Source organism: Odocoileus virginianus, unplaced genomic scaffold, assembly GCF_023699985.2.
Source record: "Odocoileus virginianus isolate 20LAN1187 ecotype Illinois unplaced genomic scaffold, Ovbor_1.2 Unplaced_Contig_9, whole genome shotgun sequence".
NCBI classification, from domain to species: domain Eukaryota; kingdom Metazoa; phylum Chordata; class Mammalia; order Artiodactyla; family Cervidae; genus Odocoileus; species Odocoileus virginianus.
Genome location: NW_027224326.1, coordinates 1,151,423 through 1,168,186, shown reverse-complemented (window position 1 = coordinate 1,168,186; position 16,764 = coordinate 1,151,423). Strand labels below are relative to the sequence as shown.

The 16,764-nt window shown below is 47.1% G+C and overlaps 1 protein-coding gene across 2 annotated transcripts in view; it reads left to right on the top strand.

Annotated features, from left to right (window-relative positions):
- The first annotated feature begins 13,063 nt into the window (after positions 1–13,063).
- Positions 13,064–16,764, top strand: part of CYFIP1 (cytoplasmic FMR1 interacting protein 1) — a 75,828-nt gene continuing 72,127 nt past the window's right edge. For both annotated transcript variants that reach the window (XM_070463916.1, XM_070463918.1), the window contains exons 1-5: positions 13,064–13,186; positions 13,262–13,351; positions 13,978–14,055; positions 14,212–14,313; positions 15,170–15,351. In XM_070463916.1, coding sequence (XP_070320017.1) covers positions 13,070–13,186; positions 13,262–13,351; positions 13,978–14,055; positions 14,212–14,313; positions 15,170–15,351 — 569 coding nt within the window. In that variant the 5' untranslated portion in view covers positions 13,064–13,069. The remainder of the gene's footprint in view (positions 13,187–13,261; positions 13,352–13,977; positions 14,056–14,211; positions 14,314–15,169; positions 15,352–16,764) is intronic.

Sequence of the window (16,764 nt, the reverse complement as noted above, 5' to 3'; positions counted from 1 at the left end):
CCTGTCCTAGAGAACCCATTTCATCTATTAGTGTGCAGGAATTTTCCTCACAGTTTACCATAACAAAGACCCTGTTTAGGGAACCTCAGGAGACAGTGCACAGATTGATTCATTCATTCAATGGAGTAGTACATATCTGTCAAAACAGTGCTTCAGAGCAGTATGTGACAGTGTGTGGATCCTTTTAGTAGTAGTGAAGAAAATAAATCAGACAGCTAAGAACAGCATGATACTCTTTTGTAAAGACTGAGTCTTAAGAGTACTTTTCTGAGAATGTGTATAGGTGAAGTGCAGCTTATATACACAAAGGGCAGGGGGTTTATGTCCAGGTGGGATTTGCTGTCTGTAACAGTCAGGACCCTGGCTTTTGTTGTGGATGGTGGTTCACCTGTCCTTATGCCATCATTTTAACATCATGAGGTGCGAGTGGGCCAGAGTCTAGGAACTGTTTCTCTGAATCTCAGGATTACTTTCAAGTTACATCTTTGAGATTACTGGCTGTCTCAGAAATGTTTCTCAGATGGGCGATTGTTTGACTTCTGACAGAGTTCAGCAGTTTGCTCAAGTAGGGACTGTGAGTTAGAAACTGCTTCGTTCCCTAATGGCATCATGGGGCTTGTTGAGTTCTTCCTACTTGATAAATTTATAACTGAAAGATTCCAAAGGGAAAAGGCTGAGAAGTTGATAATGGTAAAAATATTTTAAACTGAGTTTTCAAAGAAAAAAGTAAGTAACTTAAGAAGGCAAGTAGTCTGACTGGGAAACATTTTTGTAGCAACTTTCACAGTTTTAATGTCTCTAGTATCAGAAGTAGACGTATAGTGAGTACCTGCCACGTTGGTGAGGAAAACACTGAGGTTTCAAACGACAAAAATAACAAGAAAGTAAACCAAACTGGCAAGTCATAGAAGAAAAAAAATGGGTTACCCTATAAAAATTTGTTCAAATTCCTTAATAAGAATAAAAGTAATACAAATTAAAATAACATTTTATTTTTTTTTAATATTCCAGTTCTTAGTATTTATTTTTATTTTTAAATTTTTATTGGAGGGTAGTTGATTTACAGCGTGTCAGTTTCAGGGATACAGCAAAGTGGATCAGCTATACAGGTACATATATCTACTCTTTTTTTCCTACATTCTTTTCCCCTGTAGGCTGTTAGAGTGTGCTCTACAGCAGCAGGTTCTTACTTATTATCTATTTTATATATAAGCACATTTAGATGTGGTTCCGCTTATTAAGTTGTAAAAATGAAAGTGATGCCTGGATGCTGTCCAGGCTGGTATCTTTGGGACTCTGTGGGGGTCCTCACCCAAATCCACCTGTAGCTTTTTAAAAATTGAGAAATAATTGACATGCAACATTATATTAGTTTCAGGTATACAATATAATGATTTGATATATGTATATATTGTGAAATGATCACCACAGTACATCTAGTTAACATCTGTTACCTTCACAGTCACAAAAAAATTTTTTTTCTTGTGATGAGAACTTTTAAGATCTATTTTCTTAGCAACTTTCAAATACACAATACAGTATTATTAACTCCAGTCACCATGCTCTACATTACATTGCATGACTTGTTTATTTATTTTTATAGCTAGAGGTTTGTAGCTTTTGACCCCCTTACCCAGTTCTCCCACTCCATACCTCTGGCCACCACCGATCTATTATCTATCTATAAGCTTTGTTTTCTTTTTAAGATTCCACATGCAAGTAAGATCATAGGGTATTTGTCTTTCTCTAACTTGTTTCACTTACCATCACATATATCTTGGCTACTGTAAATAATACTACAGTGAACATGGGGTACAGATATCTTTTTTTGTTGTCTGTGCTGGGTCTCAGTTGTGGCATATGGGATCTAGTTCTCTGACCAGCGATCAAACTCCAGCCCGCTGCATTGGGAGTGCAAAGTCTTAGTCACTGGACCACCAGGGAAGTCCCGATATTAGTGATTTTGTTTCCTTTGGATAAATGGCTGAAAGTAGGATTGATGGATCATCTCCTGCAGCTTTGAAGACAGACATTCATGGATTTAAGAATCCCCTCTTGGAAGAATGGGATATATGTATGCTGCTGCTGCTGCTGCTGAGTCGCTTCAGTCGTGTCTGACTCTTCGTGACCCCGTGGACTGCAGCCTACCAGGCTCCTCCGTCCGTGGGATTCTCCAGGCAAGAGTGCTGGAGTGGGGTGCCATTGCCTTCTCCGGGGTATACGTATGCCTATGGCTAATTCATTTGATGTATGGCAGAAACCAACACAGTATTGTAAACCAATTATCATTCAATTAAAAAAAAAAAGAATCCACCCTTGGGGTGGGCTGCCAAGAAAGTCATCTGAAAACACAGACACCCCTTGGTATCCACCAAAGATTGATTCCAGAAACGTCTGTGGATACTGGAATCCACAGATGCTTAAGTCATTTGTATAACATAGAAGTTGTACCATGAACACAGTCAGTCCTCTGTATCCCAGGTTTTGTATCTGTGCATAAGGAGGACTGATTATACTGGACCTTTCTGCCCAGATGTTTTCGTCTTAGACTTTTATCTAGAAGGTAAAAATCTGTTTATTAATAAAATGGCTTACATGAAGGGAAGGCTCAGAAGGACTACTGGGTCAGAGTTCTTGGGGAGCATTTATGAGGTTGTGTAAGCAAGGTTAGCCACCTTCCAGTATGGAGGGATGGCTGGAGCCTGGACAGGAAGCATCTAGGTCCGCGTTTATGGGGCCAGGCCTTCCCTGTGCTGAGTGGGGATGTCTCTGCACCTGGCAGGTGGGCCCTCCTTTCTGGGGCAGGAAGCCGTCACGGTGGATGGGGAGCCCCCAGCCTGGTTGGAAGTTTGGTGGCACCTCTGGGTGGTGTGACCACCCCCCAGTGCCAGAGACTGCCAAGCATGACTCCATCCTAGAAAGAACATGCTGAGTTGCTACTGGCATCTTCTCTAGTGTCTTAAACATGCACCGGAGTCTATGTAAAAGATGAAGGCCACCACAGTGACAAAGAAATGGTCAGGCATTGGTGGACCAGAGGGTCCCAGACCATGGAGGAAACCAACCTTCCACTGTCCCAACCTCATCCCGCTGCAGCCAGCTGGCCCCACCAGGCTCACCTATGTGCTTGTTGTACTGGCGCATCAGCTGCAGAACATTTCCATTTTCCCTCCAAGGACCCACTGGAGGCGGCAGGAGTGGTAGATCTCAGCACAGGGTATCAGTCTGGGCCCGGTGTGGGCATTGCACGCTGCGAGGACCCTCTTTAAAAAGTCTCAGTAATTGAGACTGATTCTGTGGAATCGTACACCCAGCCCCACCTTTTGTTGATTGATTTGTATTTGCCTCAGATTAGTTTTTCATAAAATCTCAGGTGGCCTCCCAGTTCATAAATGGATAAATGCAGTGCTACTCTCCCTTGCCATCATGGGGTACCCCAAAATTCCAGGCCACATGGTTTGGAGCCCACAGCTGTAGGCATGTAAGCAGGAGAGCCACAGGGTCAGAGTGCTACTTGCATAGTTAAAAGGAATTAAAAAGGAGTGTGGCAGGCTTGAGAGTGGCACATGAGTGCTCTAGGCTGGGAAGGGGCCTGTCAGGCTGAGTGGAGCAGCAACAGGAAACCTGGAGAGAAGGCATTCAGGAGGCAGAGAGACTGCTCTGTCTTCAGAAAACCCTGTCCCAGGTCTGCAGGCAGGGTATGAAGGGCAGGAGAGCAGTGTCAGGACCTCAGGACTGACAGACTCGAGACTCCTCTGGGGGCTCTGTCTTAGACTTCACCTTATTGTGATTTTCAAGCAAACTTGGTTTCTGTTTCTCTGTTGATGCAGTGATGCTTTTGAGGTGATTGCAGAGGAGACCAGTGCTGCTTTTGAGGATGGAAGTTAGTATTTCGTGCAACTGAACTTCTTCAATAGTAAAGACATTTACTATACTCTTCTTGGGCAGAAGATGATGTCTGTGTTTTCATTATGAAGTTTTTTCCTAGGAATTATAGCAGCCCCATTCTTTTTCCCCATCCTGCTTAATCTGGAAAAAGGAGCTGGAATTGGAAAAACACATTGTTTTAAAATGCAGGATAGAAAGACACAGTTGAATAAAGTGTACTTCTCTTCCTCAGATGATTTATTTTACATGTGAACAGACTGCACAAAAATTTGGATGTAGTTTTCTGGGAAGTACCATTATTTGTATATAGAAGAGGAAGAAAATCAGTGAGAAACATTTTGTAGTTTGCTGTGGTTTGGTTATGCTGTGCTGTTTGACAAGTAACACACTATCCAGTTGTAAAATTTCAAAAGTACAGGTTTGGAGCTGCTGGGGAGACCCTCTTTCCAGCCAGACCACCCTCTTGCCTCAGGTTACATGGGCTTGAAGGGTCACAGGGGCACACAGGCAGTGGTGCCCCAAGGCAGGATGTTTAGATGGGCATGAACCGTCAGTTCTGCATTTTCTCTCCTGTTGTTATACAATGTTATGCAACCTTGGCGTCAAGCTGCCTTGGCAGTTCTATTTTAAAGCCTATGCAAAGCACCCGCTCACTGGCTTTCGGCCGGGATGCAGCCTCTCTTATCTTGGTGTCTGACCCTGGGCCCTGTCTGTGCTGGATGCCATCGCTCCATGTTTCTGGGGCTGACACAGACTCCTGCCTGCCCTGCCCTGCCAGTCTGGGCCAACACGGACCGCGGCCCCAGCTGCTTGCCCATGGGTGGGCATCCCCGCCCCCCCAGCGCTTTCTTGTCCTCAGCTCTAGTGTGCGTCTCCTGAGGCGTCTGTCTCAGTCCTGTGCCTTTGTTTCGTCTTGTCCCTGCAGCCTGTGTTCTGGTGGGGAAGTCTGTGCTCTCCATCACAGTGACTTGTTGACAACGCATGCACACTTTTCCCTTTTCCTTTTCATATTTTGGTGCCACCCTTGCCACCAGGTTGAAAATTAGTCTCTCCCCTTGAATTTCAATCAGTGCTTTGTAGCCTAGCCTAAGTGTTCTTTTTAAAAAGTGTTGAGTTATATAAGGAAAGATTCGCTGTTTGTTACTGCCAGCAAAGAGAGGAGGCTTCTCTTTCTTCCTGCCCACCAACTCTTATGTCCAGAGACAGGGGAAATCGTCAAATTGTACTTACTAAACAACACAAGTTCTGTTATCCACTGTTCCTGGTTTTGAAGTGTGTGGTGACTGCTGTGAGTCACAGAAGTCCTTTTAGCGTCTCCCTGTCCCCACCCCCAGCACGGCCCCCTCCGCCCAACTGCTGGTTGGGGGTTGGGGCTCCTGCTGCCCCTCTCCTGCCCTCGGACCTGGCTGGCTCCTCTACCGCTGATATTGTGCTTGTGAAAGTCACTGTGTTGCCCTCTGTCTGCCCCGTCCCCTGCCCCAGTGCGCACAGCGTCTGCTGCTGAGGTCACACTGGCTCTGCCCCGACCCGTGGCTGTGGCTCTGTGCCTTTCTCTGCTCAGCTGTCAGAGTGTGATGGACGACCCCACCTGAAGGGTGACTGAGGATGACTTGTTGAGAAGATGTAGGGTTATCTAGGCTGGGGGGCGGACACTATCATGTGAGGGTCAGCAGCCAGGGGTTTCTAGCCTGGCACCAGGAACCTTGCCCCCCTACCTACTTGAGGTTGCTCGCCCCTATTTGGGGTCTCCTGGTCCCACTTGGGGTCATCTGATGCCCACGTGTGGTGGCCACCTGAGGTTCTAGGGCACTTTCACTGGCCCTAGTTCTGGTCGTTCGTATATTCCAAGTCCAGGTGAGGGACTAGAGGGAGGGTGACTAGCTGGCTCTGCTTGTGAGCCACGCCAGGATTGTCTCAGTGCTGGTCCTGGGAGAGAGGGGTTGGTGCAGCTCCCCGCAGTGGTCCATGTCATGGCAGGAAGGGAGGCAAGATTTTAAACCCTGCCTTGCACAGAGCTGAGCCTGAGTCTAGGTGCAAGAAGGTGTGTCTGCCAAGTCAGAAGAGGCCCCTGGGCCCTAGGGGCCGCTCACTCAAGGCAGGGGGCAGGGAGTATAGCAGGAGGAAGCATTTGGGTCTCACTGGCTCCAAGTATTGTAAGGTGTCACAGTATAGCATCCCGTACCTTGGCCTTGCCGGTAATCTTGCCCACTCTCCTCCTCTCGAGCTCATGGGTGTAGGCACACTGTCCGAGTGCTAGGGCCCAGCTGTGGGACCCCAGGACATGCTGATAACTGAACAAGCAGGGTGGATGGTGGTGCAGTGTGCATGAGGTTTTATCAGCTTTGGCGTTCTGGCTCTGCGCTCACTCACCCTACCCATGGGGAAGATACTGAGGAGCTGTCCAGAGCTGGGTGTCCCCTGAGCCCCAGAGCTCCCTGAGTCAGGGGCACTCAAACAAAGTGAAATCAGTATGTCTTTTCTTTTTTGGGCACATGCAGGATCTTATTTTTCTGACCAGGGAGTGAACCTGCGCCCCCTGCAGTGGAAGGCACAGAGTCTAACCCCTGGACTGTTAGGGAAGTCCCAGTTGAAATCTTTGTTTTAAAAACTTAAAACTTCCAAAATAAATTAGTTAATAGCTTGTTAAAAGACAGTTCCCCTGACATATTTAAATTCGTTTGTATAACTTGGCAAACTATAGGAATCAGAAACAGGGTTGAAAACTGATGTTGAAAGAAATCAATCAAGGAAGAAAAATACCTGGCTTTTATGTTGTGGGAGGACAGAAACCCTGGACAGTATGTGTTTGCTTTATTGTTTCACCCCCACGGGAAGGAAGGATGCGACGGGTGGGGGGCAGGCTGGGACTGGGAGGGGCAGGTCACAGACTAGACGTGCTGATGCTGGACTTTGAGACCCAGGCCCTGGTGGGTCAGGCAGTCTTTGTTTTGCTCCCAGCAGTCTGCTTTTCGTGCATCAAGTATGTGTGTATCAGGAAAATGCCAGCATGAGGGTGGTTGTGGTGGCCAGTCCGCACGAGGGGATGGGTACCCTGTTTGGGCAATTCTGCTGTACTCAGTCTTAGCTGTGTTGGTCTGCTCAGACTGTGTGTGCTAAGTTGCTTCAGTCATGTCCAACTCTTTGCGACCCTATGGACTATAGCCCGCCAGGCTCTTCTGTCCATGGGATTCTCCAGGCAAGAGTACTGGAGTGGAATCTTCCCAACCTCGGGGTCAAATCCCCATCTTCTGTGTTGGCGAGTTTTGTTTTTTGGTTTTTTTACCACTAGCGCCACCTGAGAAGCCCAACTGGAACAAAACCCATACCCCAGGCAGCTTTCAGTTCAGTTCAGTCGCTCAGTCATGTCTGACTCTTTGTGACCCCATGGACTGCAGCACACCAGGCCTCCCTGTCCATCACCAACTCCTGGAGTTTACTCAAACTCATGTCCATTGAGTCAGTGATGCCATCCAGCCATCTCATCCTCTGTCGTCCCCTTCTCCTCCTGCCCTCAATCTTTCCCAGCATCAGGGTCTTTTCAGAATGAGTCAGTTCTTCACATCAGGTGGCCAAAGTATTGGAGTTTCAGCTTCAACATCAGTCCTTCCAATGAACAGTCCTAAAGGACTGATTTCCTTTAGGATGTACTGGTTGGATCTCCTTGGAATCGAAGGGACTCTCAAGAGTCTTCTCCAGCACCACAGTTCAAAGGCATCAATTCTTTAGCGCTCAGCTTTCTTTATAGTCCAACTCACATCCATATGTGACCACTGGAAAAACCATAGGCTTGATTAGATGGACCTTTGTTGGCAAGCAGCTTAGGCAATAGAAAAGTATTCTCTCTTAGCTCTGGAGGAAAGTCTGAGATCAAGGTGTCAGCGGGGCTGGTTCCCTCCGAGGTGCCTCTCCTTGACTTGCAGACGGCCACCTTCTCACCGTGTTCTCACATGGCCTTCCCTCTGTGCCTATGGTCATGTGCCATCCTGCTGTGACCAGGCCCCAAGCCGTGGAGGGTATTGAGCTCTTTTGAGCTGAGCCAAGGGAGACAGAAATGTAATTGAGTTGTTGAACTGTGAAGTCCTGCGTGGCAGCAGGGGAGGTTTTGAGTGTGTTCCAGATGTGTTATTTTTGTTACACTCTTGGGCTTTGGCACTGTGGCTTTTGACAATGCAAAGGCGTGTCAGTCCTTGAGGTGTAGCTGAGGCTCTGTCCCACAGCCGTGCGGTGGGTGGCCAGGCACACAAGGCCCCTGTGTTGTGCTGAGAGGAAACCCCAGTGGGCCGAAGGAGGTGAGGCTGGTAAGATTCTGGGTTTGGGGTGACTGGAGCAGGGACAGGGAGTGTGGATTTTATTCCTGGGGCAGTGGGCCACCCCTGACAAGGGAGTGGCCACTAGAAATGGAGAAAAGTAAATGGAATCGTGAGGTGTCAGAGAAAGTAGTGAGATGGAGACTGGGGACTTGAATTCAGAACTGACAGTTCCAGGTTTCCTTAACAGATGAGGCAGACACCTGCTTCTCCTTTCTGGAAGAAGCACAGGCTGGAGAGTCATGGAGGCGCCCATGGCCCTGAAACTGGATGTTTGTAGGGTGTGTTCATGATCGAAAAGCACAGAGAGGAAAATGCAACAATTAGGAAGGAGCCTCTGTGTGTGATAACACAGCCTTGGCTGGTAGTTCACACAAAGATTAAAGCATGCTGTGAAAGAGTGTGCAACAACTTGAGTGTTTTTATGGAAGTTGGAAGGGAAAAGCAGCTTACAGAATAACTTATATCATCTTGTTTCTGTGAGGGATCAGAGGATTATGGATAATTTCCTTTCCTTTTTCTTTATTTTCTGATTTATCTGCAATAAATATTGATAATTTTTTTATCCTAATTTTTAACTGCAGTAAAATATGCAGAACATAAAATTTACCATTTTGATCATTCACACTGTTGTGTAACCTCACCACCATCCATCTCCAGAACTTTCCCATCTTCCCAAACTGGATTCTGCCCATTAGACAGTAATTCCCCAGTCTCCTTCTCCAGCCCCTTGGTAACCACGTTTTCTCTCTGAGTTTGACTCCTCTCCTATGAGTGGAATCGTGCAGTGTTCTTCCATTTGTGACTGGCTTATTTCAGTTAGCATGACTTCAGCTTCGTTTTTGTTGTTGCATGTGTCAGGATTTCCTTCCTTATTAAGACCAAATAATAGTCCATTGTATATATAAACCACAGCGAACAAAAATGTCCTTACACACTGATTTGAAATAAGTTGAACATTTTTCCTAAGTTTGACGTTTTTCCCAGGATGTGACCCAAGTGTGTCACAGAGCCTTTCTGCAGCTCTCTTGCACCGCCTCTTCCGTCAGCGGGTGATCGGGCCTGTCCTGCGCAGAGGGTGGGGAGGAAGGGGGTCCCCTGGGCACGAAGCGGAAAGCTCGGGCAGCTGGTCCTGTGGGCTTCACGGTTGCTCCTGGGTGGTTGGCTTGACCTGTGGAGGTGAGAGGCGCAGAGGTAAGGCCAGGCAGCCCCGTGGGCCCACAGGCACCTTGAGGGGCAGCCTGGCTCCTCGGAGGCCATCAGTTTTGAGGTGCCCTGCGTGGGCACCGCTGGGGCCCCTGCACTGGCTCTGCCCGGCAGTGACCGGGAGGAGGACTCGGCTCTGTGCACTCCTGTCCTGGATGCACTCCTTTCTTGAGTGTGTGGAATAGGAAGTTCTGATGACAGGAGGAGGTTGGTAATGAAAGGGAGATTCTTTCATTGCTGTGACAAATATCTGCCACGTTTCACACTAACGTGTCTGGTGAGCACCGTGCAGAGGAGGTCTTGTGCCGTTGTCGGGGTGGGGGAGTTCTGTGCAGCGCTGGCAGGACAGGCAGGGGCGTCTGTCCTCCCCGCGCTGCTGGCTGAGCGCGGTCGCTGTCTCCAGGGTTGAGCTGCTTCTCCTTTCGGGCTGTGGGCCTCTGCCTGGTGTGACCCTCTCTTGTGGAGCACTCACACTGAGCGTGGCTGCTCCCTTTCTGAGTGCTCTTCCGTCGTGCACCCCCTTTATCCCTGGCATTTCCTGCTCTGAAGCCAGCTTTCTCTGCTGCTTGAGCAGTACAGCTTCCTTTTGACTAGTCTTGCGTGGTTTCTCTTTTCCCCATTTACTATCCGCTACCTTTGTCATTATGTTGGAAGTGAGTTTCTTATAGCTGGCATATGCTTGGGTCAGGAGTTTTTAAATCCATTCTGACAATCTCTGTCTTTAATTGGTGTGTTTCAACTTACTTTGATAAATCTAATTATTGATATGTTTGGGTTTAGGTCCACATTTTATTTTTTAACTCCTCTTAGATCCCTCGCTCTCCACTCTCATTTTGGCTTATAAACAATGGAAATTTATTTCTCACAAATTATTGTTCTCTAGGTCATGAACCACTTTGCTCAGGCTATTTTTAAGCTATTTTTTCATTGTCTTTATTTTTCAGCAGTGTGACTGTGATATGTCTGGGTAAGGATTTCTTTAGGTTTGTCTTGTTTGGGGTCTGCTGAGCTTCTTGAATCTGTAAACACATTTGCAAAGTTTTCAGTCCTGTTTTCAACTGTTTATCCAGCTGAGACACTTTGTTCTTGTTCTTGTATTTTTATGAGACAGTGTGCGATATTTTCCTCTTGTTCCAGAGGTCCTCAAGATTCTTCATTTTTTTCAGTCATTTATTCCTCTCTGTCATTCAAATTAGCTTATTTCTGTTGCTCTGTCTTCAAATTCACTGAATCTTTCCTCTGCTTTTAAGCTCATGTGGGGAGTTCATTAAATTTCAGTATTGTATTTTTTAAATGTATTTTTAATTAGAGGGCAATTGCTTTGCAGTGTTGTATTGGTTTCTGGAATACAATATCATGAATCAGCCGTGTGTATACGTACATGCCTTCCTACTTGAGCTACCACCCTTCCACCCCATCCCGCCACTCTTAAGTCATCACAGAGCACCCCGCTGAGCTTGCCGCTAGCTCTCTCTACACGTGGTGGTGTGTACATGGCAGTGCTCTTCTCTGAGTTTGTTCCACACTGTCCTTCCCCTCTATGTCTGTACATCTATCCTCTACGTCTGTACATCTATCCTCTACGTCTGTGTCTCTATTCCTGCCCTGCAAATAGGTTCATCAGTAGCATTTTTCTAGATTCCATATATATGTGTTAATATGTGATATTTGTTTTCTGACTTACTTCACTCTGTATAATAGGCTCTAGGTTCATCTACCTCAGTTCAACTGATTCACATTTGTTCCTTTTTATGGCTGAGTAATATTCCATTGTGTATATGTAGCATGACTTCTTTATCCATTCATCTATCGATGGATGTCTGCGATACTTGCATGTCCTGGCTATTGTAAATGCTGCTGCTGTGAACATTGGAGTACAGATGTCTTTTTAAATTATGATTTTCTCAGGGTATATGCCCAGTAGTGGGATTGCTTGGTCATATGGTAGTTTTATTCCTAGTTTTTTAAGGACTCTGCATACGCTTTTTCACAGTAGCTGTATCAATTTACATTCCCACCAACAGTGCAAGAGGGTTCCCTTTTCTCCACATTCTCTCCAGCATTTATTGTTTGTAGATTTTTTTGATGATGTATTTTTTAGTCCTAAATTTCCATTCGGTTATTTATTTATTTATTTGTGACGTTCAGTTTTTTTGTTCAGTTCAGGAGTGCCATGTTTGTTTAGAGCATTTTTATAGTAGGTACTTTAAGTCTGGTAGATAATTGTAGCATCTGTATTATTTTGGCATTGCTATCTGTTGCTCATCTTTTCCTGTAGGAGCTAAGACATTACTGGTTCTTTACTGAGTAGCTCGGATTGCAGCTGGACATTTTGGATATTATAGTATGAGACTCTGGGTCTTGTTGAAATCCTAGGAAATGTTGTTTTTATTTTAGCTGGCAAACAACCTGCTTTGATTTAGGCGACAGCTCTGACCTGTCCTTTCTGGACTATGGTGCAGTGTCACTCCTGTCTTTGGAGCTCAGCAGTGCTTTTTGGATCTGTTCTGTGTGTGTCTCCGGTAGCCGTCTGGGACCTGGCTGTGGTCTCAGGGCTTGGGATATGAGGATCAGATCCACGCATGTGCAGCCTGAGGGGGAGCCTGATGACGTTTCTGACCAGCTTTGTGGGCTTGCTCTTCCAAGCTTCTTCCTCTCCACATTGTCCCTGGGGCTTTCCAGTGCCCTGGGCTTCCCTTTTTGGTTCTCTGACCAGCGTGCTGAGGCTTGGAAACCTGCCTCTCCACATACTTCCTCACCCATGCCTGTCTGGTGACCGGTGCCAAGTGGAGCAGCTGGGTACCTCTTCCTTTTCTTTCAGTGTTCTTTCGCAGCCTGCCTGCTGTTATTTCCAGTCTCAGAATGAACATAGCTGTCCACGTAGCTGCCCCACGTATCCTGCTGGGGTCAGGGCTGCTTCACATGTCCATGTGGAGTTAAGAGTTGCTCCCTGAGTCCCATCCGGGATCACAGCAACATTCAGCTGGAGGCAAGCTGGAGTTTGTTGACTCCTCCCTTCTGGAGCCAGCATAGATGTATCAGATTAAGTCCATCTGCTTTTCTGTGCTTCCGTGTGGCAGTCACAGAGTTCAGGCTCTCAGTCCTCTGCCAGTAGCCCTCTCCCTCTTTTCTTTCCGTAGCCATAGGCCCTCACCTTATTGGGCCCTGCAGGCCGTCCTGTATCCTTGGAGTCAGGGCACTGGCTCTGTGCATCTTCATCCCGAGCGTGTGGCCCCGCTCGGAGGACCCGCCTGGGAAGCGTCATCGGTTGGAAGCACTGTTACCCCTCCGAGGCTGTGCTGGCCTCCTGAGGACAGACGTAGTCCTGGAGGAACTCCTTCCTGCCCCCAGCTCAGTGAAAGGGTTGTCGGACCCTCTCAGAGAGCCCTCCAGGATGACGGCCCTGAGGTGGGAGGGCGGCAGGAAGCCCTGGCATGTGTGTTGGCCCTTGTGGCCTATACCACGACATGCAGCAGCTGTGTTGTGACTCCCCTGCTGATGAGGCCCGAGAGAGATGCCAGGCCCCAGGGACAGTCTGAGATGCCTCTGCCACCCCCAGCTCCCTAAGGAGAAGGCACAGGGAAGCAGGAGCCTCAGTACCCCACCCTGGAGGGACTGTCATGCCCTTCGTCACAGTGCAGGGGCTTTGTGTTTGGTCCTAGGCCAGGATGGCAGCCCAGGTGACCCTGGAGGATGCACTGTCCAACGTGGACCTCTTGGAGGAGCTGCCTCTGCCTGACCAGCAGCCCTGCATTGAGCCCCCACCGTCCTCACTGCTCTATCAGGTGGGTGCTGGACGGCTGCAGGACGTGAGACCTGTGATGCCGACCTCCATGTGATGGTTTTCTTTTTCCTTCCAGCCAAATTTCAACACTAATTTTGAAGACAGAAATGCATTTGTTACCGGCATCGCAAGATACATTGAACAAGCAACTGTCCACTCTAGCATGGTAACTACATGGTTTCCTCAGTGGGAGGCCAGGGGTTGACACATCTGAATGGCAAATGCCTTTTGTGTGTGTGTGTTATTCTGTTACTAAGAGCAGTACATGCTCTTTCTGAACAGCTGGCTTCTGTGGCCCAGAGAAAACCTTTGTCACATCAGCCAGCGCACTCCTTTGCTTACGCTTGTGCTCAAGCGTACAGGCACACACCCGTGTGGGATTTAGATTGCAGAAATGAATTGCATTGTTGTTATAATTATGTATATTAATGATTTAACAAACATTTTGGTATGTTATTAAATTACACCAGATGAAGTAATTTTTAATAGCTGTCTAGTCCATTTTATAAATGTTCAAAATTTAACAATTTTTGCGTGTTTACTTAGTTTGCCTTGCTTTCTTATAGTAAGAAGTTCAATGATGAATATCTTCCTAAATACATAATTATTCTCCCTGGCTAGATTTGTACAAGTGAAGTTATTAGATCAAATCTTGTGAGCATTTTAATGCATCTTAAACGTATTTTCAGACTGTAGTCAGCCTCCTGGCCTCTCCCTCTGGTTTGTGGCTGTATGTATTAGCAGTTTGTGACTGTTCTGCTTGCCTTTGATTTGCCCGGTCTACCCTTGCAGAATGAGATGCTGGAGGAAGGCCAAGAGTACGCTGTCATGCTCTACACCTGGAGAAGCTGCTCTCGGGCCATCCCACAGGTGCCGTCCCAGCCAGACCCCGCCCATCCCCACTGGCCACGCCCCGCTCCAGACAGACCGGGCCTCATCCCTGCCCGGCACGCCGCACCCCGCCTCCAGCGGCTCCTCACATTCTCTGGGCTGAAGCCTGTCTCTGTCATGCTCCTTTACTTCCAGGTGAAATGTAACGAACAGCCTAACAGAGTTGAAATTTATGAGAAAACCGTGGAGGTCCTTGAGCCTGAGGTCACAAAACTGATGAATTTTATGTACTTCCAGGTAAAACGGTGAAATGACCCCAGGGGTTTAGGGCAGAGGAGTGGGACGCTGGCACCATGTACTAACTAAACAAACTGCATGTAAATTCAGATGCTCACAACAGCTTTGAGAGCAAAGGGAACTAAACCTTTGACAGGCTAAAGCTTGACTGGCTGTTTCAAAGTAAATGCTGCTTTTGTGTTTCACTTCTCTTCTTCCCTTGGGAGAGAATTTGTGTTTCCTGCATGAAGACTGCTTTCTATCAGTGTGCTTGCACTTTTGATTCATCTGGTTTTCACATGTTTTCATCCCATTGTCCGCCTCTGGTGGGCTTAACCCTGGTTTTGACTCCTTCTGGCCCTTGGGTTAGGCAGGGTGGCCACAGGAGGGACTTTCGGGGTTTTTAAAGACATACTTTAGAAATGTGTGTGAGTTTTTTTATTATAGATTCCTTTAGCAAACAGAGAAGATACAACTCCTTAGGTGATGAGTTTTTGTTTTATCTTAAAAAATTGTCAAGTGGAAATCCTCCCACTCCCTTTTTCAACTCTGAAAGCTAAAGCAATCTGCTTTACAGATGTTATTTTGCAGCATTTTGCTCAGTAACTTTGCTGGAATAGTCAACAAAATTCTTTTACTTTGGGGACATACTATGTATGTATGTATGGTAAAGTGCAAAATCGATGATGATTGTTACAGAGCAAAGACACGTGGAAATCACTTTCTAGAAAATGTCTCTTTACCTGAGCTGTAAATACGCACCTGTTGGTTGGGCATTTCATCAGAGAGTAATATGAGTCTGGACCCTGTGCTTGGAGCTGGGTCTGGGGTGGGCCCGTCCCTGAAGGCAGTGTATTTGTCCTGCTTGTCTGCACAGAGAAACGCCATTGAGCGTTTTTGTGGGGAGGTGAGGCGCCTCTGCCACGCAGAGAGAAGGAAGGACTTCGTGTCCGAAGCCTACCTGATCACCCTGGGCAAGTTCATCAACATGTTTGCTGTGCTGGACGAGCTGAAGAACATGAAGTGCAGTGTGAAGAACGACCACTCGGCCTATAAGAGGTGAGCGCGCCTGGGCCTCACCCCTGGGCTCCTGGGCACCCCTTCCTGGTGGCTGCGGCACCCACCAGGGCCATTCTTGGGCCTGAGACAGATCACGAGCCCTGCGAAGCATTCTTGTAGTCTGTGTGTGGAGTGGGCTCTGGGCTCCCGTCACCCTAGAGGACAATGTGCTGCCGTGAGCCTGCATGTCTTGTCTCGGAGGGCACATCACAGCAGTGTGTCTGTAAGACTGAGTGTGTTGGTGGCAGGTAGAGTGGAGCAGCTGCCCTGTAACCAACTCTCTAGAGAAAGTCTGTGCCCTAGACTGTTAAAACAAGTTGGCTGCAGTGAGATGCTGACTTCTGTTTCCTTTGTTAGACAATGAATCTTAGCCATACAGTTGAATTAGAAGAGATTTACTTTGCATCTGAATAGGCTGTGGTTTCATTTGTAGAGAAAGAAAAGTAATTTTTCCTCTGCCTTTCTAGATTCTTGCCTGAGAACTGACTTTAAGAAAGCATAAATTAAGAGCAAAACAAATTTAATAAATATGGAGAGGGTCCCAAGATATGAGACCCAAAGAAGTAACCTTTTAAACAAAGAAAAAGTAACCTGTGAAGAATTGATAAGACAGAGAAGTTTGAGTTGGCGTGGTCAGTGAGTGAGCAGGTAGGAAGGTTGTTCACACAGCCTCTGGTGATGAGGATGCCTCCTGACCTCCTGGTACAAGGAGGTTACGTTTCATGTGGAAGGTTTGTTTCCTGCTTTCAGGGACACAGAGAAGGTCAGAACGTACTTGCTGCAGCTGTTTAAGTAACTAATTCTGAATAAATCAGTATGCCACAGTGGCATATTTGGGGGCAGCCTACCCTGAACCCTAATACACATCTAAAATCATGCAACCATTGCTGTGTCTTTAAAATGAAGTCAACTTGAGATGCAGCACGAAACGGATCTGAGCTTGGGTCAGCAGTGGGGGTGGAGCTAGATCTCCCAGACTTCAAGCCTTGTTCTTGTGAAATAAGTTCAGGTGTTCCGTTCATTACCAAGAGTCGGCTCTGCATGCAACTGTAGATCTTCAGAATGACAACGTCTTTTGAATTGTTCTGTTAACTCCTCTCCAGTAGGAGAGTCTGGAGTTGTCTCCATTTGATGCCTGTGTTCGGGGATTTCAAGTGTGTGGGACTCTTGGTGGAGCATGGGGCTTGTGAGCTTCCCAGTCCAGGAGGACAGCTTCTGCTCCTGATGGCACAAATCCCTTGTTGCATGATTCTGATCAGTTTTCTTAGCCTTTCTGACTCTATCAGAGAAATGGGGAGGTAGACAGCACCAGTGGTTTTTCATTTTAAAAAGGTTTCTTTTCTCTCTCTCAGCAGTAGCACCTTTATTTCAAAGCCCAATCTGGAAAACAGTTTAGCGATGGGACTGCTCTGT